This window comes from Microcaecilia unicolor, chromosome 1 (genome assembly GCF_901765095.1).
Source record: "Microcaecilia unicolor chromosome 1, aMicUni1.1, whole genome shotgun sequence".
Taxonomy (NCBI): Eukaryota; Metazoa; Chordata; class Amphibia; order Gymnophiona; family Siphonopidae; genus Microcaecilia; species Microcaecilia unicolor.
This window is the reverse complement of record NC_044031.1, coordinates 494,094,433-494,119,745: the sequence shown is the minus strand read 5'-3', so window position 1 is coordinate 494,119,745 and position 25,313 is coordinate 494,094,433. Positions and strand designations below refer to the sequence as shown.

General features: G+C 39.6%; 1 protein-coding gene across 1 annotated transcript in view; it reads right to left on the bottom strand.

Moving 5' to 3' along the window:
• LOC115477536 (lipoxygenase homology domain-containing protein 1-like) overlaps window positions 1-25,313 on the bottom strand; it is a 428,353-nt gene that overhangs the window by 220,553 nt on the left and 182,487 nt on the right. The window contains exon 19 of the mRNA XM_030214471.1: window positions 6,876-7,092. Within this exon, the coding sequence (XP_030070331.1) occupies window positions 6,876-7,092 (217 nt within the window). The remainder of the gene's footprint in view (window positions 1-6,875; window positions 7,093-25,313) is intronic.

The window sequence follows — 25,313 nt, the reverse complement described above, 5'->3', positions numbered from 1 at the left end:
TTTTTCAGTCTTCACCAAGGAAGATGTGGGGGAAATACCCGTGCCAGAAATTGTATTCAATGCTGATGAGTCAGAGAAACTGAAACAAATCTCTGTAAACCTGTAAATGGTGCAATTTTACAAACTGAAGAGTAGAAAATCACCTGGACTGGATGGTATACATCCCAGAGTACTGAGAGAATTGAACAATGAACTTGCAGAGATATAGTTAGTAATATGAAATGTATCTTTAAAATTAAGCATGATTCTGTAAGATTGGAGGGTGGCCAATGTAACACCAATTTTTTTAAAAGGTTCCAGAGATGATCCGGGAAATTATAGACCAGTGAGCCTGATGTTGGTGTCAGGAAAATGTTAAATACTATTATAAAAAACAAAATTACAGAGCATATACATAGGTATGGATTAAAGAGACAAAGAGGTGTATTTTCAAAGCACTTAGACTTACAAAGTTATATAAGGGCTCATTTTCAAAAGAGAAAAACATTTAAAAAGTGCCATAAAAAAGTGCCATAAAGCAGCATTTGGATGCTTTGCTTGCCAAAACATTCAAATTGCTATTTTTGAAATCTATTTTGCAGGTGTTTATCTATGCAGTTCGTTTGTGGTGTGTACAAATCACAATGGGGGCATGTTGGGGTGGGATTAGGGCGTTCCTAACAATTGGACAGTTTTCTGCCATAATGGAACAAAATTAAAATATCCAGGATTAAAATTATGTTTTGAGCGAGACCTATTTTAATAATGAGACCAGATGACTACTAGAGAAATAAAGAAATGACCCCCCCCCCCCCTTACTCCCCCTGTGGTTACTGACCCCCCCCCCCCTACTCCCCTTAAGATGTGAAAGAAACAATGCATACCAGCTTCTATGATAGCCTCAGATATTATAGCCAGTCCTATTGAAGCAGCAAGCAGATCCCTGGAGTAGCCTAGTGGTTGGTGCAGTGCACTGTAGTGAAGGGGACCCAGGCCCATAATCCACTCCGTTACACTTGTGATTTAAAGTGTGAGTCCTCCAAAACTCACCAAAAACCTACTGTACTGACATATTACTACTACTACTACTACTATTTAGCATTTCTATAGCGCCACAAAGCGCACACAGCGCTCCACAAACATAGAAGAAAGACAGTCCCTGCTCAAAGAGCTTACAATCTATAGATGATACCTGCAGCCATAGGGCCTATTGTAGTAGTGTACAATTGGGCATAGTAGGTTTTTGGTGGGTTTTGGAAGGAGCTTTTATGTGAAATACCTGCAGTGCCCCAAGGGTGCCCCATTTGTCTACTGTGATGTCTATGTGGCCAGTCTACTAAATGTGCTGGCTCCTTTTCACTTGTTTCACTTGGGGCATTTTATTTTTTGAAAATGGACCAAAAAGAGAAATGCACAGAACACAAAAATATTTAGGAAGTAACCACCCCCCCCCCCCCCCAAAAAAAAAAAAAAAGATAGACCTTTTTCTGTTTTGAAAATCGCTATATTTGCCACTTGGATTCTGGGTATTTTAAGCAAAACACCCAAACTCTGATTTAGAAATTATATCAAAAATGTCCCTCGTGATAGTAACCTATGGAACTTTGTAAGTCTAAGTGCTTTGAAAATAAGCCCTGTTGTATATCTGGAATTTCAAAAGGCATTTGACAATGTACCACAGGAATGACTCTTTAGAAAGTCACGGGATAGGAGGTAATGTCCTATTGTGGATTAAGAACTGGTTAAAAGATAGAAAACAGAGAGTAAGGTTAAATGGTTAGCATTATCAATGGAGAAAGGGATATAGTGGGGTTCCCCAGGTTTCAGTGCTGGGACCGCTGTTTTTTCACATATGCATAAATGATCATAAGATGGGAATAACTAGTGAGGTAATTAAATCTCCTGATACACAAAATTATTCAAAGTTCTTAAATTGCAAGTGGACTGTGAAAAATTGCAAGAGGAACTTACGAGATTGGGAGACTGGCATCCAAATGGCAGATCGCATTTAATGTGAGTGCAAATTTATGCATGTGGGGAAGAGGAACCTAAATTATAGCTATGTGATGCAAAGTTTCACATTAGGAACCACCAACCAGGCAAAGGTCATTGATGATACAGTGAAACTCACTGCTCATTGTGCAACAGTGGCTAAGAAAGCAAATAGAATGTTAGGAATTATTAGGAAAGGGATGGAAAACAAAAATGAGGACATTATAATGCCTTTGTATCACTCCATGGTGCGACTGCACCTAGAATACTGTGTGCAATTCTGGTCACCGCATCTCAAAAAAGATATACTGGAATTCGAAAAGGTACAGAGAAGGGCAACAAAAATGATAAAGGGGATGGGACGACTTCCCTAAGAGGAAAGGCTAAAGTGGCTAGAGCTCTTCAGCTTGAAGAAAAGATAGCTAAGGGGAGATAAGATAGAGGTCTATAAAATAATGAGTGGAGTGGAATGAGTAGACATGAATGTCTTGTTTACTCTTTCAAAAAATGCTAGGAATAGGGAGCATACAAAGAAGCTACAAAGTAGTAAACATAAAACAAACTAGAGAAACAATTTTCCGCAGCTTTGTAAAAGGATCAGATAATGTGTAATTAAACTCTGGAATTCATTGCAGAGGGTAAACTCTTTTCCAATAATGGAACTTCTGTGTATGTGTGAACTATTGCGTACGTGCAAGCCTGTGCATTCATGTGCATCCTATATGGGAAACAGTGCACCCTCTTTCTGAAATAGTGTACTCTCTTTCTGAAATAGTGCCCCCTCTTTCTGAAATAGTGTACTCTCTTTCTGAAATAGTGTCCCCTCTTTCTGAAATAGTGTACTCTCTTTCTGAAATAGTGTCCCCTCTTTCTGAAACAGTGTACTCTCTTTCTGAAATAGTGTACTCTCTTTCTGAAATAGTGCCCCCTCTTCCCATATAGCGCTCACTATTATCGACAATTGATAACAACATGGCCAATCAGAAACAAATAAAATGAAAATTCTCTAAATGACATGGGAAACAACATGAAACATAAATCTTATGGCTGCCCAGCCCTACAAAATACTGAGTAAATAACCAAGCCTTCCTTTTCTTCTTAAACTGTAACTAATTGCTAGCTTCACTCAGCTCTTGGGCCACAAAATTCCACAATAAATATATGAAGGCAGTTTGTTATGTAGAAGTTAAAAGCACCTGAGAAAGAGAAAATATCAAAAGATTTTGCTGTGATGATCTGAGATTAAGAGCCATAAATACATACGTCGTTTAGAGGACTTGGGAAAATCCACTGCTAAACAGCATAAAATGTATTGTACTTTTTGGGGATCTTGCAGGTACTTGTGACCTGGATTTGCCACTGTTGGAAACAGGATACTGGGCTTGATGGACCTTTGGTCTGTCCCAGTATGGCAATGCTTATGTTCTTATCAGGTACATAATCTGTCACCAGCTGTGCCAAATATCAGTTTATGGATTAAAAAATCAATAAAAATCAAACAAAATAAATCTTGGAAAAGAAAATAAGATGATACCTTTTTTATTGGACATAACTTAATACATTTCTCGATTAGCTTTCGAAGGTTGCCCTTCTGAAATGTATTAAGTTATGTCCAATAAAAAAGGTATCATCTTATTTTCTTTTCCAAGTTTTATTTTGTTTGATTTCTATTGATAACCTTAAGAGTGGACTAACATGGCTACCACACTCCTGGATTAAAAAAGGAATTGTTCAGGTGCCTTCAATTAAAAGGCACACAGAGTTAAAAGATCTCAGATTATTCCTGTCAGCTGCTAAACAGGTTGTAAATATAAACAAAATATATACTTTGAAATGTATGCAAATTCTAGAAGTCTAAAAAACAAGAAGGGGGAGGTAGAATGTACAGCTCTGAATGAAGAGGTAAATATAATAAGCAGCTCGGAGATCTGGTGAAAGGAGAATAAGCAACCAGGGTGCAGCTCATTTCGATGGAGGGGTGTGTTATATCTTATAGAGGCTTTGAATCAAATAGAATAAAAGTTTTGCATACAACAAAATCTACTATGGAATCTTTATGGATAGAAATTCCATGTGGAAAGGGGAAAAGAATAGCAGTGGGGACTTGGTGTCAGAATACAGAGACCAATGATGAAAAGCTAACAGAAATTAGGGAAGCTAATAAATTAGGCAAGAAAATAACAATCGGTGATTTCAATTACCTCAGAATTGTCTAGATAAATGTCAGAGCATGGCATGCTAGAGAGGTAAAGCTTATAGAGTAAATACATGACTACTTCATGGAGTAACTGGTCCCGGACGTAGGCACCAACATTTCAAAAATGATTGGAGAGGCCAAATATAATAAAAAAAAAAAATGACCCCTCCCTGAGCAGACTGAAGGAGCTTGTACCCACAGAGCTGGCTCCTATGGTCCAAAAACAAACAAAAGGGGGAGCTATTTAAATCTATCCCTTAGAGGAACATTGTTGTTCAAGAGGTAGCAATGTTTTGGACCACCTAGCAATAATGTTCACAATATAATCAAATGTTACTTAATAACTGGAAGAAGGATACTGAAAGCAAACTATTGCACTAGCATTTAACTTTCAAAAGTCAGACTACATAAAATGAGAAATAGCTGTAAAGGTTAAGACATTGTTTTAAAAAATCATGGTGAAAGCCCAGAGCTGATGTAGTCTGGGATTCTCTTTATAAGGGGATATAAGGCAAGCCATAAAGTGGCTGCAACTTGTTCAAAACCCAACTGTCAAAATGCTTCACAATGTACATAGGTCAGATCATGTGACTACCCTAGTGGTTCTACCTCACTATATAAGGCTTCCCTGTCAGCTGGAGAATTAAGTTCAAAATCCTGCTTCTAACTTATAATTCCCTCTTTTTTGGTACCCCAAAATCATAAGTGTCAACTCTGTGGGTACTGTGGGTACTTGAGCACCCCCAATACTGAGCAAACTCCTTAACTGTGTCCAGGGGGAGGTAATCTCTGATGGGTTTAACACCCCCAATAAATTTGAAAAGTTGACTCCTATGCCCAACCTACCTTTTTTGATCATCTTTTACCATAAACTCACTCCCATATATTATACTCCTCACATTTGTAGCCTTTTAACTTCCTTCTTCTAGAGTTCAATTGGAGATAACTCATTGGACAGCTTCTGTTTATTTGACTCCCTTTCTGTGGAGTTCTATCTAATATCTTCAGGGACCACTGAATAAATTTAAAACCTGCTTTAAGATTCTCGTCTTTGTCCAGACTTTCAGAATGTGATGAAGGGCCCAAGGGCTGGGCTTACTGTAGAAAGATGTGCTGGAGCAAGAATACTGTACTGTTTATGTATGTGTCAGTATGTGTATACCTTGATGTTCCTGCCTCCCCTCACTGTTTTTATTTTTATATATATTTAACATTTTCTTTTTATATATAAAGGGCTACCACCCAGCCGGGTTTTCAAGATTTCTACAATGAATATGCATGAGATTGATTTACATGTACTGCTTCCATTGTATGCAAATCGATCTTATCCATGTTCATTGTGGAAATCTTGAAAACCCGACTGGTTGTGACCCTTGAGGACCATAGTTGCTCATTTATGATTACAATCCAAAAAACCAACTCCTAGAAATAAATTGAAAAAACTCCAACAATAAAGCAAAAAGGAGGTTACAAAAAGAAGTAATACATAGAACCATCTGTTGCATAAACTGTCGTGGACTGGTCTGTTATATTTTTTTAGTATGTACACAGCCTGGCTTCTCATTTGTTCAAAGGTGGTGTAGCAAGTCTTTTCATAACAAGATTTGGACAAGTTCCTAGAGGAAAAATCCATATTAGTGGACAGCTGGGGAAGCCCTGCTTATCTCTGGGGTTCCTGTTTGAGAAACGTCCAGGTACTTGTGATCTGGATTGGCCACTGATGCAAACAGGTTACTGGGCTTGATGAATCTTTGGTTTGACCCAGTATGGCAGGTCTTATGTAGCTATGCATTACAACAAGTGTAAGATGGCTCATGAATTTAATCTATTCAGCTAGTTGGACTGGCAACGTAGACTAGCAGTTAAAGGACATAAATGAGGAGCTGATGACTTCACTTTGATATTCATGCCAACCTTAAAAACTTTAGAATGTTACAACCTCTCTCCCTTTATTCTAGGTTATATTGTAATCCCGATAAGCAAACACAGCGAGGGAGACATGAAGGATGATACAGAACAAGCAAGGTCCAATGGACTCAAAGAGTTCACATCAAAAGCTTTTATTCAAAGTAAAAATGGACTCGATGTGAAATGGTGTTTTGGCCACAAAGGCCTGCTTCAGGAGTCCCTGTGAATGGTAGTCATATGGCTTCACAGCGTTCTGTAAATATCGAGGGCAAAGAATCAGGGCAAAAATTAACAATTGTAAGAACGCTGTAAATATCTATCCACAACTTTGTTTTACAGTGCTCTTATAATTGTTACTTTTTGCCCAGATTCTTTGCCCTCGATATTCACAGAACACTGTGAAGCCATATGGCTACCACTCACAGGGACTCTTGAAGCAGGTCTTTGTGACCGAAACACAATTTCACGCCAAGTCCATTTTTACTTTGAATAAAAGCTTTTGATGTGAACTCTTTGAGTCCATTGGACCTTGCTTGCTCTGCATCATCCCTCGTGTCACCCCTGCTGTGTTTGCTCATCTGGCTGTCTTTGTGTGGAGGACTCTTGTTCTTCTGTGGTTGTCGTATACTGTAATCCCTTCAGGAAAAGAATATTGTAAGCGTGCATGATCTTGTACTGCTTTGTATTTACTAGAAGAGCTAAAAAGAAAGTAATGGCATTATAAATCACCTTATGTGTATAATTTGACACAACAATATAACTCTCAATATTATTCTTCCATAGAGTCTGATGCTTTTACCTGATAAAGGTTCCTGGTCTTCAGTTGCTGCAGGAAATTCTTTCACCATTTCCCCATCTTCTCTGTTATTACTGAACCAGTGCTTAATATGAAAGTTTAGCTCCTTTTGAGAAGTTAAATCTTTCAAGTGAAGAGACTTCAAATGCCAACCCAAGGCTGGCAAAGAATCACAGTTAATCCGAATCTTATAAATATCCCCCACATCTTCAGCATCTACCTATAAAAGGAGAAAAATATTTGATAATAAAGTCCATTAACTAAAAGGTTTTCAGTCTAGTACATAACTACGGCTTACATTCTTGAAGACTTTCAGAACTTTCCTAGAAGGAAAAATGCTGTATGAACCCATTCCACATCATAGGTGAGGATTAGTATTGTTAGAATTTAGACAATTATGCACATTTTTAGTAGATGTGTATATAAAAATTCAAAATGCAATCCTGAATCAGCTCTCTTCCTGGCTATGGGGCCCTTTTACTAAGCAATGCTAAAAAGTGGACTTTGCTATTTTTGCAACACCTTCTATAATTACCCTAATCACTCCCTTCCTTCTTCTTTCTTCCCTTACTTAATCTCTGCACAAAACTAAATGTATCTGTTATCCTGTAATGACAATGTTAACAAAATTATGTAAGCCACATTGAGCCTGCAAATAGGTGGGAAAATACTACTACTACTACTATTTAGCATTTCTATAGCGCTACAAGGCGTACGCAGCGCTGCACAAACATAGAAGAAAGACAGTCCCTGCTCAAAGAGCTTACAATGTGGGATACAAATGCAATAAATAATAAATAACATGGCTTTCCACGTGCTGAGGCCATTTTTAGCATGGCAGTAAAATGGCCGCAATTTCTAGTTTTCCCTAAACGGCCATGCATTAATTTCCCAATTAGCATGTGACCATAAGCATATGAGCCCTTACCGTCACCTGTTGGCAGCATGCAGTGATTTACCCACACTACCCAATTAGCACAGGACATGCCTATTCTCCACCTCCAAACATCCCCTACTAAAAATATTATGTTTTTTAGCACAGGATTGATGCACACCGATTCTAGAACTACTATGGGACATCTGAGTGTGTCCCGCAATAATGCCTTTTTAGTGTGTGGTAAGCATGCATTAGTGCTTACCACCATTTTTCTACTAACATCTGTCCCAAACATGCCCAAATTTCAGCATAACACTGGCCTCCTACTTTCATATGTCTGCTGTCTATGGGTGTAACTGATGTTCCATGCTTGTCACCATTTATTTGGTTCATTTCCATTCTCTTGCCACTATGGATCCTTTTTTTACTCCATGAATTTATGAATTCCACTACTGTTTATTTTTCAATGGCTTCCCATGGAAGAGAATTCCAGGCATCCACCATCCCTTATTTGGAAAAAAAATATATAGATAGATATATATTTTAATACAGTTTCTGATTTTCCTCCTCAGAACTTCATATCATGATCTATAATTCTACAGCTTAGCTTCCCCTGAAGTAGGTTTCCTTCTTATGCATGAATACATTTCAGGTGTTTAAATGTGTCTTTCATATTCTTGTGTAAGGACTTAATTTCCTATGCCCCAATCCAAGCTACCTTCCAATCCTCAGAAAAGTAGCAAAAATTAATAAAAATGTACTTGCAAGCATAATGGGGAAGAAGTACAAAGTTTCACTGTAATGTGTGAAAACATCCGGCAAAAGAATCAGTTTGACCGCAAGATGACTGAGGTGTAAAAGGGGCACTCAGGGAAGACAAAGCCATAGCAGAGAGATTAAATGAATTCTTTGCTTTGGTCTTTACCATGGAAGATTTGGGAGAGATACCCATGACAGAAAAGATATTCAAAGTTGATGAGTCAAAGAAGCAGAATGAAATCCCTATAAACCTGGAAGATGTAATGGCTCAATTTGACAAATTAAAGAGTAGAAAATCACCTAGACTAGATGGTATTCAGCCCAGAGTACTGAATTAAAACAATGAACTTGCAGAACTATTGTTAGTAATATGTAATTTATCTTTAAAATCAAGCATGGTACCAGAAGATTGGAAAGTGGCTATTGTAACAACAATTTTTAAAAAATGTTCCAGAGGTGATCTGGGAAATTATAGAGCAGTGAGCATGACGGTGCCAGGCAAAATGGTAAAGAATATTATAAAGAAGAAAATTACAGAGCATATTCAAAAGCATGGATTAATGAGACAAAACCAACATGGATCTAGTGAAGGGAAATTTTGCCTCACTAATCTATTACCTTTCTTTGAAGAGGTTGAACAAACATGTGGATAAAGGACCTTATGAGACTGGAAGTATGGCATCCAAATGGCAGATGACATTTAATGTGAGCAAGTGCAAAGTGATGCATGTGGGAAATAGGAACCCGAACTATAGCTGCGTAATGCAAGGTTCTACATTAGGAGTCACTGACCAGGAAAAGGGATCTAGGTGTCATTGTTGATGATGTTGAAACCCCTCTGCTCAGTGTGCGGCGGCTAAGAAGGCAAATAGAATGTTAGGCTTTATGAGGAAAGGAAAGGAAAACAAAAATAATGACGTTATAATGCCTTTGTGTCGCTCCATGGTGCGATCACACCTTGAATACTATGTGCAGTTCTGGTCACTGCATCTCAAAACAAATATGGTGGAATTAGAAAAGGTACAGAGAAGGGAGATAAAAATAATAAAGGGGATGGGGTGACTCCCCTATAAGGAAAGGAGAAGAGATGGCTGAGGGGAGATATGATTGAGGTCTATAAAATAATGAGTGGAATGGAACCGGTAGTCGTGAATCAATTATTTATCCTTTCCCAAAATACTAGGACTAGGGGGCACGCAATGAAGCTACAAAGTAGTAAATTTAAAACAAATCAGTGAAAATATTTCTTCATACAATGTGTAATTAAACTCTGGAATTCATTGCCAGATAATGTAGTTAAAGCAGTTAGTTTAGTGGGGTTAAAAAAAGGTTTAGATAGCTTCGTAAAAGAAAAGTCCATAAGCCATTATAAAAATGGACTTGGGGAAAATCCACTGCTTATTTCAAGGCTAAGCAGCATAAAATATATTGTACTGTTTTAGGATCTTGCCAGGTACTTGTGACCTGAATTGGGCACTGTTGGAAACAGGATGCTGGGCTTGATGGACCTTCAGTCTGTCCCAGTATGGCAGTACTTATATACTTAAGTACTTATATGTACTGCATAATGGTGTTTTGTCTTTGTGCACTGCTTTGCTATTCTGCAGTTGCTAAAGTGTTCCCAGTATTCCTCACAATTTGGCAAGCTTCCTTTGGGGGGGTGGAGTGGGAAGGGAAGAGGTGGGGAAAACAGGAAATTATAGCTATTTTGCCTAAGACTTAAAACGGCACTATTAGCCTTATCCTTTTCACTCCACTAAAACTGCTGGGACTACACAAGGTTCTAGGACATGCTTCTATATACCATAAAGTGGCTCTTGTACTGCAGTTTTCCACAGTCCTCATCACAATTCTTATAGGCAATCCACATTGCAGACCACTAGAAAACAGTTTTCACCTGAGAGGAAAAGAAATCTTTGCTTTAAAGCCACTGTTTTACACTTCAGTACACATAATGAAGGTTTTCATGAGATCTGCACTCTCCAATGAGGATTAATGATTCACCTCAGGAGAATGATCACAGCCAAACCTGTTATTTGTTGAGCATCCCTTTCTTCCTGGAGTAAACTCCATTTCATCATGTGCCTGTCTTCTCTTTTAGGCCCTTCATTTCAATCTATTTATAACTGTTCTCTCTTACAATCAAACGCTCCAGGTCCAAACAAAGGAAAACAAGTCACATAGGGCTAGATTCTGTATATGGCGCCTAAAATTTCCACGTGGGAAAAAAGCACACCTAGGCATATTCTCTAAAGTATGCCTAAATTTTATAGAATAGGCTAAACATTTTGCTTGCTATATAGAATATGCCAAGCACTAGTCCTTAGGAAAAGGAGGAGTTATAGGGTACTGAGGATGGGCAGCCTGGATGGGCCATTTGGCCCTTATCTGCCATCATGTTTCTATCTTTCTATTCATGGCAGTCAGCACGATACCTGGACATTCAGAACCAATATCCAAATATAGGCTGGTACTAACTTGAAAGGCCATGGTCAGTGTTTAAAAAAAAGCTTACCGCAGAGTTTGAATATTGCCTCACCAGTGTTCAAAGAAAGCAATACTTTTGAAAATTTCCAAACTTTTCCAGAAAAGGGCCAAAATAAAAATTCATATTACTCTTTGTGCAGCTTTAAAATATATCACTATGATAAAAGTATGTTAAGAGTACAGTACAGTAGCCATCATACAAAATGTGTTTTAAGACCCCAAATGAACTTTTATCATGGTATATTTCTTTGTAATTTTGTTGTTAATGAAAATCTTTTTTCAGTAGGGGAGTAACTCAGGGATCATTACTGCTTCCCACTTTCTTTTTAATATTTATTTTGCTCTGTTAACTAACCTACTTAAAGATTCCAGTGTTGACGTTCATTTGCTGATGACATATAATTAGCAGATTTTGTTAAGGACAATCAGTCTGAAATTATTGCACAGTGGAATGAAATACTGAAAACAATTGAGAAATAGCTAGTCAATCAGAGTATGATATTGAATGCTGCAAAATTGACAGCATTGTACCTTTCTTTGAAAATCATTCTTTAATAGCATTTCCCAAAGTGGGGGATGTGCCATTGCAACTGAATGATGATGTGCAAGTTTAGGAGTAAAATTTGATAGTAAATTGACTATGAGGGGCATTTTTGATATGATGTCTAAATCCGACTTTGGATGTTTTGTTGAAAATGTCCAAAAAAAAAACAAGTAGTGAAAATGACCATTTTCAAACCAGAAAAATGTCTTTTTCTTCTTTGAAAATTACCGTTTCTTAGATGTTGTTGTGCAAAAAAAATTGTCCAAGTGAAAAACGCACAAAATCAAGCCATTGGGATGTAGGACGAGTGAGATTTCCTAATAGACACAAGCATCCCAGCAGAGCAGTGGGGCACCCTAGGGGGCACTGCAGTGGACTTCACATAAAAGTCCTAGGTACACATCTCACCATTACCCCCTTATATTGTATGGTGAGCCCTTCAAAACCCACAAAAAACCTACTGCACCCACCTATACGCCACTACAATAGCCCTTATGGCTGTAGGTGTCACACATATTGGGTACAGTAGGCTTTGGAGGGCTGACACTTTCTACCAGAAGTATAATAGAGTGGATTATGAGACTGGGTCATCTTCTCTACAGTTCACTGCACCGACCACTACACTATTCCAGAAACCTGCTTCCTGCTCTAATAGGCCTGGCTATAACATCTGAAGCTGTTATAGAGGCTGGTATGTACTGTTTCATTTACATGTTTGTGGGGTGGGAGGAGGTCAGTGACCACTGAAGGAGTAAAGGGGTGTCATTCCTTTATTCCTGTAGTGGTCTTCTGGTCATTTATGATACTTTTTTGTGGCTTATTTGTTAATAAAACAAGACTAGACCAAAACGCCCAACTTAATAGCCCTGGAAGTTTTTGTTTTGATTCATTATAGCAGAAAAATGTCCAAGTGGTAGGAATGCACAGATCCCACCCTTAAAACGCCCCTGACATGCCCCCTCGCGATTTGAATGCACTTCTGGTGGAATTCATAGGAAAATATCTAAAAATTGGTTTTGAAAGTACCAATTTGGACGTTTTTGTGAGAAAAACATTCAAATGCAGATTTATGCCACTTTTTGGACATTTTTCTCTTTTGAAAAGGAGCCCCCCAAGTCATCTCAAGTAAGTGGTATAGTCATATTTTGCTTCTTGCAATTTCATAATGGCTTGGCAATTTAAACCTTTTTTAACGCTGGAGAACTAGTTGATTGGACTACTGCAATTCCTTGTATCAAGGTTTGTCTAAGAACAGAGGCAAGATTAAATTTATGGTAGTTGCAAATTTTAACAACATTACTCCAATCAAAGTAAATCAGCACTGGTTCCTGATTTCAGCTAGAATCTCTTTAAATATTACTATTCTTAGTCTACAGAGGATAGACAATGAGGGTGCCATTGTATCTCACTCAAAAACTGCAGGACAGTGTCCCCAGTAGAGCAAGGCATTAAAACGCACCTGTTTACCAAAGCATTTTCTCTGGGAACAATGTAGAACTATAGCCTCTGCCAGCTGGCTTACATGGATCCTGATTAATCCTATTCTTATGTACTGTTATATGTAAAGTATCCTTTCTTTCTTGCCCTTCTACTCTACTATTCTCATTTGTATCTGATATCACCCGGACTCCTCTCTCTCACTCCGGTTTATGTAAGCCACATTGAGCCTGCATGTTTGTGGGGATAATGTGGGGTATAAATACATTAATAAGCAAAATAAATAAATAAATATTTAAATATACTGCTGATCAACTTTTGCTGCAATTAACTGCATTGATTAGTTTTAGATTTACTACTACAGGGACCTGTGTTTTTTGTTACATGGTCCAAGGGCTGTGGAACAACCCACCATATGAACTAAAAAGCACTGCAAATTACTTTACCTTTAGGAAGGTTTTTAAAACATGGTTATTTGAAGAAAATTGATAACTGTGAGTTGACTATGGGTTGTTTAGTTTTTAGTTTTGGATTATTTCATTTTCTTTTAATGTCTTTTTATTGAATTTTTTAAAATAGATTACTGAAATTCTGATGTAAACCATTTTAATACCTTTAGTCTTAGGTGGTATATTAAGGCCCCTATTTTAGAGACACTATTCATGATTTATATGTTTAAATATCTGCATTTATGCATGTATTTTGCATATGTGTATAACTCGATGCTAGAAAGTTAGCATTTACACATGTATATCTGCACCATGGACTAAATTCATTACATGGCACCCAAATTTGGGCACCAAACCAAAAACGTATTCTGAGTGCTATTCTATAAATGGCACTTCGGCTTGGGCGCTGTTTATAGAAAAGCACAGAGCGCCAGGATCCACGCCCAACTTTTAGGCATGAGGATTTACACCAACTGAACCCTGGTGTACATCCTCATGCATAAATTAGGAGCGGATTCTCCAAATTCTATAATACTGCGTGCATCTGTAGTGAGGACCTGTGACCTGTCCATACCCCTCCTATGGTCATGCCCTCTTTTCAGTTGTGCGCTAAATGATTTCTGTGCATGTCTTCATAGGATACAGCTTAGCAAGATGCACATGTAAATCCAAATTGTTGCCAATTAACCCCGATCATTGTTAGTGCTCAATTACTGGTGCTGATAGGCTTATTACTCAATTAACTTGTGTGTGCAAATTGGGTGCAACAAAGCATCTGCATCAGGGGTCGATACAATCAGAATGTATACATATAACTGAGCTAAACACCATTTAAGATCATCAAACCAAAGCAGATTCAAAGCATGGTATCCACAATGTGACATCATAGTACTTTGGCATCTCAAAACTGGTGCCAGCCAAAGAAATCAATCAGATTTGTTTGACATGATTTGCCTTTGCAAAGCCATGTTGTCTTGGATCTTGTAATTCATTGGATTGCAGAACATTGACTATTTTTCCCTTCAGCAGTGTTTCCATTACAAAGCTAAAGTCTCACTGTTTTCTACCACTTCTATGTCACCACCTTTGTGAACAGAGATCACATCAACCTTTCACCAAGCCTGTGACACTTCTCCAATCTTCAAATACTATTAAACATATAATTTAGAAGGCCTGCTAAAATCCCTCTAAGCTCCCTCAGTATCCTGTGAAATATCTCATCCAGTGCCATGGCTTTGTCAACATTCAGTTTTGGAAGTTGTTCATAAACAGTTTCTTCTGTGAACTTTGTGGTATCTACACTACCCTCACATGAATCTTTGTCAATCATTTGCAAACATTCACCAGGGGTTTCCCCCCCCCCCCCCCCCCACGAACACTGAACCAAAGTAATTGTTGAACAATTTTGCTTTCCTCTCATCTCTCTCTACAGACCAACCTTCAGTATCTTTGAGTCTTGGAATTCCATCTCTGATCTTCCTCACTTTTCCAATACTCCTGAAAAAAAGTCATTCACCTCGCTTGACATTTTTTCCTTTTTTCTTCTGCCTGTGCTTTTGCTATCCTGATTTCATTCTTCGTTTCTATCAGATTTATTGGTGTTCTTTTTGTTGTTTTGCTTTTTGTGAACTTTTATAGTTTGTCAATGATATCTTATTTCCCTTTATTTTTTGCAGCCTATATGCCAATAATTGCATCTCCCTCATCAAAAATGCATACATTATATCAACCACAGTATGCTCCTTATCAGCAGGCCTTATACCCAAGCAAGTAACACAAGAAGCTTGTTGTAATGCTTGAAATTCCTTGCAGAATAATTGAACATGTCCCTCGTGTGATTTATATTCTAAATGTAATAAATCACAAAACAGCATTTGGCTAAACGTATGCACAGCTAAATCAATAGGACCAAGAGCACAAGACCATGATGGATGACTCGCTAATGAAAGATCTTCTGTGTAGCACAGATTTAGAAAAAATTTTTCAAACCCAACATATGTATTAAATAAATCATAATTTATGGCTGATTCCAATGAAAGGTCTTTTGAAAGCATACTGTTGTAATTAGAGGAGCTGGTTTAGCTTGATTAGAGAAATTAGATACCGGATCAGTTACACTTGGCAGCACCTGTGCCAGGTTCTTTTCTTTTGGTCTTTACTCTTCGACAACAGAACTTTTTAAGAGTATAATATGCGCAGAATTGCCAATTGGTAAGATGTGATTTATAGCATTTATGACATAAATCAGAGAAGGGCATGTTTAGTTATACCTGCAAGGAATTTCAAGAATGAGTACAAGCTTCTAGTAATACTTCTCTGGTTAAAAAAAAACAAAACTTGCTGATAAGGGGGCTGCAGTGGTAATTACTGTCCTCCAGATTCTGTAATGGTCACCCAAAGTTGGTCAAAAATCAAAGATCAGCAGGAAAAGTAACCCTTAGATTCTATATAGAATACGCCCGATCCATGACAGGTTTTAGTTGGCGTAAATGGTCACACCTAAATTTTCGTTCCGAGAAAGGGCACTACATTTATTCTATAAACTGTGCCTAACTTTAGTCAAGGTTTACAGAATAGCACTAAACGCAGTTTTTTTTAGCACCAATTGTTTTGACGCCATATGTAGAATCTGGACCTAATTGCCCAGTTAGGCACTCACAATCAGTTATTGGCATTAACAGGCACTTAACTGGCAGTACTTAGGAGTTAGATTCAAAAATATAGTCGGGATTGAACCACTGTACAAATTCAATTGAATAAACAAAATAGAAACAGGGTTTACATTCAATATGGCACCAGTGTGTCTATGGAGGAAAAAGCCTCGAGAAAACTCCTCTTGTATACAAACTGATACTTTAGTCGGAGTTGGACTTCCTCATCATTGGCTGAAAAAAACCTCCAGATATTTGAAATTGAACAATAAACTTGCAAACTTAGCTTTATTGTCTTTCAGTGTTCATGGTCTTCACATCTTACTATGAACGTTTAGCTATGATCACAGGAACTCCAACTCCGACTAAAGTATCAGTTTGTATACAAGAGGAGTTTTCTCGAGGCTTTTTCCTCTATAGACACACTGGTGCCATATTGAATGTAAACCCTGTTTCTATTTTGTTTATTCAGTACTCAGATGTTAAGCAAGGATCTTCCCTATGCCCTGTTCTATAACAAGCATGCTTAAATTTCATAGTGTCTATCTCCAAAGGGGGTGTGGCCATGGGAGTAGCATGAGTGGGTCAGGGGCATTCCCAGTGGTTCAGGGGCATGCTATAGAATACCTGCATTTGCGTGCCTAACTGCCATCAGTTGGATGCGCAACAAGAGTTTAAATGATAGGTTGCCTTCCACGCTTAAATGCTTAATACACACGTTAGAAGACTGGGAGGCAACTCATTTTACACAGGGTGCACAGCCCTGTGGCTTACCTATTATATCATCGGCTCCAAATGTTAATTTGAGCTCTAATGCTTTTCAAACATGTAAAAATTCACTTTTAATTTAATTTTTATCCTAGAAAAACTCATAGAAAAAACTTGTCACTTACCATAGTAAGTAGTTATTTAGGACTGTCACCAACACGACCCATGTTTCAGTAACCCTGCATCAGGGTGATAGCCCTAACAAAAATGCCAGCAAACTTTTTCAGCTCACACCATTTTGAGAAAACTAGAACGCTGAGGACATGGCTTTTAAGGCTAGAGGGATAAAGTATCCCTCTAGCCTTAAAAGACACATCCTCAGCATTCCAGTTTTTTCAAAATGGTATGTGCTGAGGAAGTTTGCTGGCATTTTTTGTCAATTACCCTGTGATTCACTGGTCAAATCCCCAAATCCAAATGAGCAGTTAGCTCATATATCAATCATTCAGAGGAGGTGTGAATGATAGTGGAGATTTCTTTCTTTTATGGGGAGTACACATAAGATCACTCATGCCATTCAACCTCACATCCACATTAGTTCCAACAGAAGAGGTGAGTAGGGGGAGGAAGGGGAAATGTCCCTGGTTCACAAAGAGTTTGAAGCATAATAAAAGGTGTAAACACTGGACTTCAACTGGAGAAAACAGCCAACACTGGAGAACAGAGGCTTATGGAAGTGGTCTTATATTTTTATATATATTTTTGTCCCCTTAGCCTCTTAACCCCTAATTCCCTATAGTGCGCCACAAGTTAGATGCCAAACTTTAGGCACTCAAAAGGAAGTTGGATGCTCAAATGATACCTAGCTGTACTTAGGAGCCATTCTATAAATTAGTGCCTAAGTGCTTTAGGGGGTCTTTTACAAAGGCATGCTAGCGTTTTTAGTACGTGCTAAAAATGAGCATACTCTAAATGCTAAGATGCACATACTTCAATGGGCACCTTAGCATTTAGCACATGCTAATTTTTAGCATGCACTAAAAATGTTAGTGTGCCTTTGTAAAAGGGACCCTTAGTGCACAACCTCAAAGGGGACATGCTTGTGGATGGGGAATGGGCAGGGCATGGACGGGTCACACACTTAGGCACCAACCTTATAGAATACTATAAGTTGTACGCCTAGGTGCCAACATTTACACTTGCCTTTGACATGGTTCAAGTGTTGGTGGCTACAGTTAGGCTCCTAAATGCCAAATTAGGCTCTATTCTATAACAGAATTTGGGTGCCCAAATGCCCTTGCAGAATATTATCTTAGGGAGTCTTTTAGAAAGCATCAGTAAGCCCAATACGGGTTTACTGAACGCTAAACCAGGATTACCATCAGCCCAATGCAGCTGCTGGTGGTAGTTCTTCCCTGAGCACGTGCCATTCCCACGGGAAAAAGAAACCCCCCAGAAATTTTTCTTTATTTTTGTTACATTTGTACCCCACACTTTTTCCCACTGATGGCAGGCTCAATGCGGCAGGCAATGGAGGGTTAAGTGACTTGCCCAGAGTCACAAGGAGCTGCCTGTGCTGGGAATCGAACTCAATTCCTCAGTTCCCCAGGACCAAAGTCCACCACCCTAACCACTAGGCCACTCCTCACTCCTAATGGCTTATGCAGTGGTAATTGTGCATCACTGCACGCTCCTCAATTATCACTGGGTTGTTGTGGGAGCCCTTATTGCCACCTCAATGGGTGGCGGTAAGGGCTCCCTGCTGTACAGCCACATGGTAAGAGTTCTCTTATTGCATAGCCATATTTGTCTGGGGGCTTTTTAGTCGCAGCGTTAAAAAGGGCCCTGCTGCATGGGAAAAACAACACCTGCCGCTGATGCAGGGCCCATTTTCCTGGAGCTTGGTAAAAGGACCCTTTAGTGCCCAGATTTTTGGGTGTCTAGTAGCCCCCTCCTTAATTCAGTCTCTAGGCTTTGTCCATTGTATTTAACCAATAACACTTGATTCCTTTTAACAGTTCATGAATTTCTTCATACTCATAGGCTGAAGTTAAATTCAAGTAAAACTGAGGCTTGGATATTTTCCAGGGTCATCGCCATCCTAAGTACTGAAGACAGTTCTACAATAGGTGATCTGCCAGAGAGGATCAGGATGCTGCATAGTATGGATGGGCATGGGAGATGTCATGGACATATCCTATGTTGTTGTATGCTATTAACAAACGGAAGCAAGCAAAAAAAACATGATATTTTGCGTTTCTTTATTTGCCGATAATAGTGCATATTCTTTGCAGAGGTTGTTCCCTCAAATTTTGGAAAAGAGGGCATCTCTTTCTAAAGGGTATACACTATTTGCAAAGAGTGTGTAAACACGAGCCATTATGCATGCTCAAACCGTCACGTATGTGTGCACTCTCAGGCAAAGAGTGCACACACTTTGCAATTCAGGGGCCCTCTTTACAAATAGTCACTCTCAACAACATAGCTCCCATAATGAATAAATGCCCAGAAAAAAACAACAAAACTAACGTTCCCTGAAAAGATGCAAAATGACACAAAACAAAAACTTACCAGCTGCTCATTCCTACTGTATAGAACCTTCATTATAGGAGCCACAGTGTAAGCCAACTGTTTGAACCAAGAAATATGAAGCCAGAGCAAAGAGTTATGATTACAGCAGAACTGTACTGGGACTAAAAGTGTTTTTGCTCAATAAACAGGAGATTGGTTTGAGCAACTAAAATTAACTGATATAATGGGACATGAAGTAGTTTCTGGCCTGTTTGACCTTGACAAATATTGTACCCAAATGAGAAGCATAACATAGTCAAGGAAGTGTTTGTCCACACCCATGTCTCACCACCTTAACTCTTATGAATAAGCTCGGTAAAAAGGAAAAAAAAATCTAATTCATCTATCCTATGCTTGGAACAACCTTCCCGAGCCCTTACGCCAAGCCCCCTCCCTGCCCATCTTCAAGTCTTTGCTTAAAGCCCACCTCTTCAATGCTGCATTCGGCACCTAACTCTTACCTTTCAGGAAATCCTGACTGCCCCAATTTGACTGCCCCTATCAGACTGACTGTTCATGTGTCCTTTAGATTGTAAGCTCTTTGAGCAGGGACTGTCCTTCTATGTTAAATTGTACAGCGCTGCGAAACCCTAGTAGCGCTTTAGAAATGTTAAGTAGTAGTAGTAGTATAACCAATAATATACTATCTTCCTTTGGATCCTATGAATTTACATGAAGGAACTGATACAGATAATGGGACTTTTAAAAGGAGACTATGAAAAGGACTAGGGTTCCTTCTGCAAATTCTTTCCAGCTTTGCAACCTTCCTAATAACAGACCAGGGATCGGGCCTTGCAATTATTTGGAAAAAAGGAAAGACAGAAAATCATGTACCCAGCCAAACTTTAATGAAAAAGCAGAAAAGTATATATATTTGTTGGTGTAATAAATTAATATCAATTGGTTCACTCTTGTATTCCTGATTTTTCCCTGGATCTTGGAATAACTTGGTCCTGTACAGAACAATTGTGGTTCCTTTCCTTTCTCTTGTTGCATTCATCTTTCAGTAACCTTGATGTAAATTGCTATGATCTGCGAGTTAGTTAATAGCAGTATAACAAGTGCAAATAAGTAAAAATAAATAATTTAGAGAGTTCAGACACATGCTCCAAAGCACAAACACATGTATGTATGGTAGTGCCTCTTATTCACGAGCACCAAGCTGAGCTGTGAATGATTTATATGGGCCACCACAAGTGTGACAGTATCCATGACAAGCTTTTAACAGGGTAGGTTGAGAGGGCCTTCCTCAGCCATCCCAGGGCAAAGGAGGGTAAAGTGGTTCTCTCAAGGCCACAAGGAACCCCTGTGGAATTTGAATCAGGACCCTCTGGTTCCTACTTCACTGCTTTAACCACTAGACTGCTTCTCTGCTGGGAAAAGCATAAGGCTGGCATAATTAAATCTTTTATATTTGGTGTTTAAGTTTATACTGTTCGCATGATGTGTATTCCATGCATTGCTAAACAGTTAGCTAAACCAGCCCAGCATCCAAAAGGAAGACACTTTTCTTGATTTCCAGCTGTTTATTACAGTAAAACAATTAGCTTACCGTATGCAAGCAGTTATTTATTTTATTTTCATTTATAACCCACTTATTAACTAAGAGGGTAACAATAGAAACATTCACAATTTAAAAATTGAACACGTATCAAACAAACAGTACTGAATCGCAGCTCAATACAACATTATATTCTCTTCAGACATATGCTTGTACAAACAGATGTGTTTGTAACTGTTTCTTAAATTCAAGCATAGATGATAAAAGGTACAAATTGCCAGGTAATTTGTTCCATAACAAAGGCTCAATTATGGACAAAGCAGTGTCACACGTGTCTAAATAACAGACTTTTGCTAATGGGGACAACACTAATTGTCATGTCTCTGCAAATCTAAGGTACTGGACCTGACAGTAAATCTGTAGGGCTTGCTTGAAGTCCACAGGAAAGGTGCCAGACAACATCTTAAAAATAAGCATCAACAATTTAAATTGTGCTCTAAATCACACTGGGAGCCAATGTAAGGCTTTCATTGACAAAGAAACATGATCAGATTTCTATAAATCCATAATCAATCACAATACAGAATGCTGTATTACTGAAAGAGCCCTGCAGCATGACTGAGATAGACCCAAATATAAGCTGTTACAATAATCTAATTTAGACAAAACTAGACTTTGAGCAACAATTTGGAAATCGGACCTAGGTATCATTGGCCTGATCATACTCGGGACATGTAGCTGATAAAAAAAGCAAGATGGGACAACTTTAGCCACATGAGCTCTTGGATTCAGCTGTGAGCCCAGTTTCACCCCAAGACAAACAATCTGATCTGGCAGGATATGCCTGTAACCGAATGCTGATCAACTGGTTGACAGACTGCCAAGCTGAAGGGGTGGATAGGGAGAGACGGAACAGATGGGATTCTGAATTATTGCTGAGATGGATGTTGAATGGTAGTGAGGGAAGGATGTCTGCCTAATTAAGTGGATAGGTGCTGAGTTTCAGTGAAAGAAAGATGTTAGATATCAGTAAGGAAAGGATGTTGGGCATCAGGTGAAAGGAGGATAATGTTTTTTAGAGGGTTGAGAGGGACAGAGGGTGGACTGTTTGCTCGTGAGTCTAAGATGGAGAATTCTGCCCTGCAGGGAGTGATGCAAAGAAGACTCATAAGGCTAGGGGGCAGTAGAAATAACAACAGGGTTGGAGCAAGTACATTTGGCTGAAGCCATAAACTGACAACTCTCCCAACCGGAGGAAGTAAATCACGTTCAAGATTTGACCTATGAGAACAGAGATTATGAAGTCTAGCAGAAAGTCAATTTGCAATGCAACCATAACCTGCCACAAAATCTCCAATGTAAAGCAAAAGACAGTCTTTTTATCTGATGAGATGGATTTGTAATTCTGATAATTAAAAGTATTTCAGTAGCTGTTCTCTTAGGCTTCAGAGGCTGGTGTCATGATTGTTCCTGCCAAAATTCAAGTTTGTGACAAACGGACTTTCCTGCTTAAATCTCCTTCCCCCTTGAGGAAAACCACTCATCTCAACCCCCAAACATTCAGGTTTGAGAACCCACTAAATATAAAGGCAAACTGCAGACCTCATATCCTAAAGAAAGCTACAGCACAATGGCTGTAATATCAGTCCCACTTACTCAGACATGGCAAGACACAGACATCTGCAACAATTATTTCAATAGCTGTTGACATACTCATGTAAATACCAGCTTCAGAAAGCTGCAATTTATATATGGAAATCCATACTATTCAATGGTTTCGAGGGGGTTTAGTTTGGACCTAGTTGAGTATAACTGAAATCTACATATGTATAACCCATTTTATAAAGAGAATACACATTTATGGGGAAAAATCATCCGGGTTGTGTTTATACCAGATCAAAGACATGTACAGTGGGGGAAATAAGTATTTGATCCCTTGCTGATTTTGTAAGTTTGCTCACTGACAAAGACATGAGCAGCCCATAATTGAAGGGTAGGTTATTGGTAACAGTGAGAGATAGCACATCACAAATTAAATCCGGAAAATCACATTGTGGAAAGTATATGAATTTATTTGCATTCTGCAGAGGGAAATAAGTATTTGATCCCCCACCAACCAGTAAGAGATCTGGCCCCTACAGACCAGGTAGATGCTCCAAATCAACTCGTTACCTGCATGACAGACAGCTGTCGGCAATGGTCACCTGTATGAAAGACACCTGTCCACAGACTCAGTGAATCAATCAGACTCTAACCTCTACAAAATGGCCAAGAGCAAGGAGCTGTCTAAGGATGTCAGGGACAAGATCATACACCTGCACAAGGCTGGAATGGGCTACAAAACCATCAGTAAGACGCTGGGCGAGAAGGAGACAACTGTTGGTGCCATAGTAAGAAAATGGAAGAAGTACAAAATGACTGTCAATCGACAAAGATCTGGGGCTCCACGCAAAATCTCACCTCGTGGGGTATCCTTGATCATGAGGAAGGTTAGAAATCAGCCTACAACTACAAGGGGGGAACTTGTCAATGATCTCAAGGCAGCTGGGACCACTGTCACCACGAAAACCATTGGTAACACATTACGACATAACGGATTGCAATCCTGCAGTGCCCGCAAGGTCCCCCTGCTCTGGAAGGCACATGTGACGGGCCGTCTGAAGTTTGCCAGTGAACACCTGGATGATGCCGAGAGTGATTGGGAGAAGGTGCTGTGGTCAGATGAGACAAAAATTGAGCTCTTTGGCATGAACTCAACTCGCCGTGTTTGGAGGAAGAGAAATGCTGCCTATGACCCAAAGAACACCGTCCCCACTGTCAAGCATGGAGGTGGAAATGTTATGTTTTGGGGGTGTTTCTCTGCTAAGGGCACAGGACTACTTCACCGCATCAATGGGAGAATGGATGGGGCCATGTACCGTACAATTCTGAGTGACAACCTCCTTCCCTCCGCCAGGGCCTTAAAAATGGGTCGTGGCTGGGTCTTCCAGCACGACAATGACCCAAAACATACAGCCAAGGCAACAAAGGAGTGGCTCAGGAAGAAGCACATTAGGGTCATGGAGTGGCCTAGCCAGTCACCAGACCTTAATCCCATTGAAAACTTATGGAGGGAGCTGAAGCTGCGAGTTGCCAAGCGACAGCCCAGAACTCTTAATGATTTAGAGATGATCTGCAAAGAGGAGTGGACCAAAATTCCTCCTGACATGTGTGCAAACCTCATCATCAACTACAGAAGACGTCTGACCGCTGTGCTTGCCAACAAGGGTTTTGCCACCAAGTATTAGGTCTTGTTTGCCAGAGGGATCAAATACTTATTTCCCTCTGCAGAATGCAAATAAATTCATATACTTTCCACAATGTGATTTTCCGGATTTAATTTGTGATGTGCTATCTCTCACTGTTACCAATAACCTACCCTTCAATTATGGGCTGCTCATGTCTTTGTCAGTGGGCAAACTTACAAAATCAGCAAGGGATCAAATACTTATTTCCCCCACTGTATATGTTTACAAAAAGAGCTCATTTCAGCCAAGACTTACAAAAGAGATTAAGAAGTCATTCTCGAGATTTGCGAGGGAGTCTGGTGGATTTGTGCAGGCACTGGACTGTCTGTCTGCAGGCCCAGGTGACATTGAGAGGGGGCCTCATAAAATCTACAAAGCAGTGGCTCTGCCACGGTACCCTTGGATTCATGAGGGAGTCTGGTGGATTGGTGGAACCACTGGACTGGCCATCTGCAGGCCCAGGTGACATTGAGAGAGGGCCTCATACCATGTACAAAGTGGCGGCTCTGCTGTGGTACCCTTGGATTTGCAAGGGAGTCTGGTGGATTTGTGCAGCCACTGGATTGGCCATCTGTAGGCCCAGGCGACATTGAGAGGGGGCCGCATACCATCTAGAAAGCAATGGCTTTGCTGCGGTAGGCAGCCGCAAGTGCGTGGCCATGGATGCACGCCTAAAAGAGTGTGACCAAAGGGGCAGGTCCTGCCCCTTTGAAGCCCCTTTGAAGCCCCTTTGGAGCTACTGAGGAGCATGGAGTGTGGCACTCTGCTCCGCTCCTATGAGGAAAAGAAAGGGTGGAGGGAAAAGGAAGTTGCCATTGCCAGTGGTGGTTAAGGGATTGATGAACCTGCACCTACAAGTGGCGTCTTCAGCAGCTGTCACCACAGCAAACATGAGTACTCTCTCTCCTTCTGAAATATCCCTGTCATTGGGGGGGGGGGGGTCCATCCTCACCCCCCACAATTGGCTGTGCTATCAGAATTGACTGGTGCCTCTAATCAAGAGGGTACTTCTGTTTATTCTGTTTTTTCTCAGATTCTAGGGGGTTAATAAAGAAATTGCAGAGTCTTCTGGTTCCATTCAAGTTAAAGGGTTATCTCCGGTTCCCTTTTCATACCATTCATTTTATGCCTCTGTACCAGCTGTTTCTAAACAGGATATTTATGATGCCT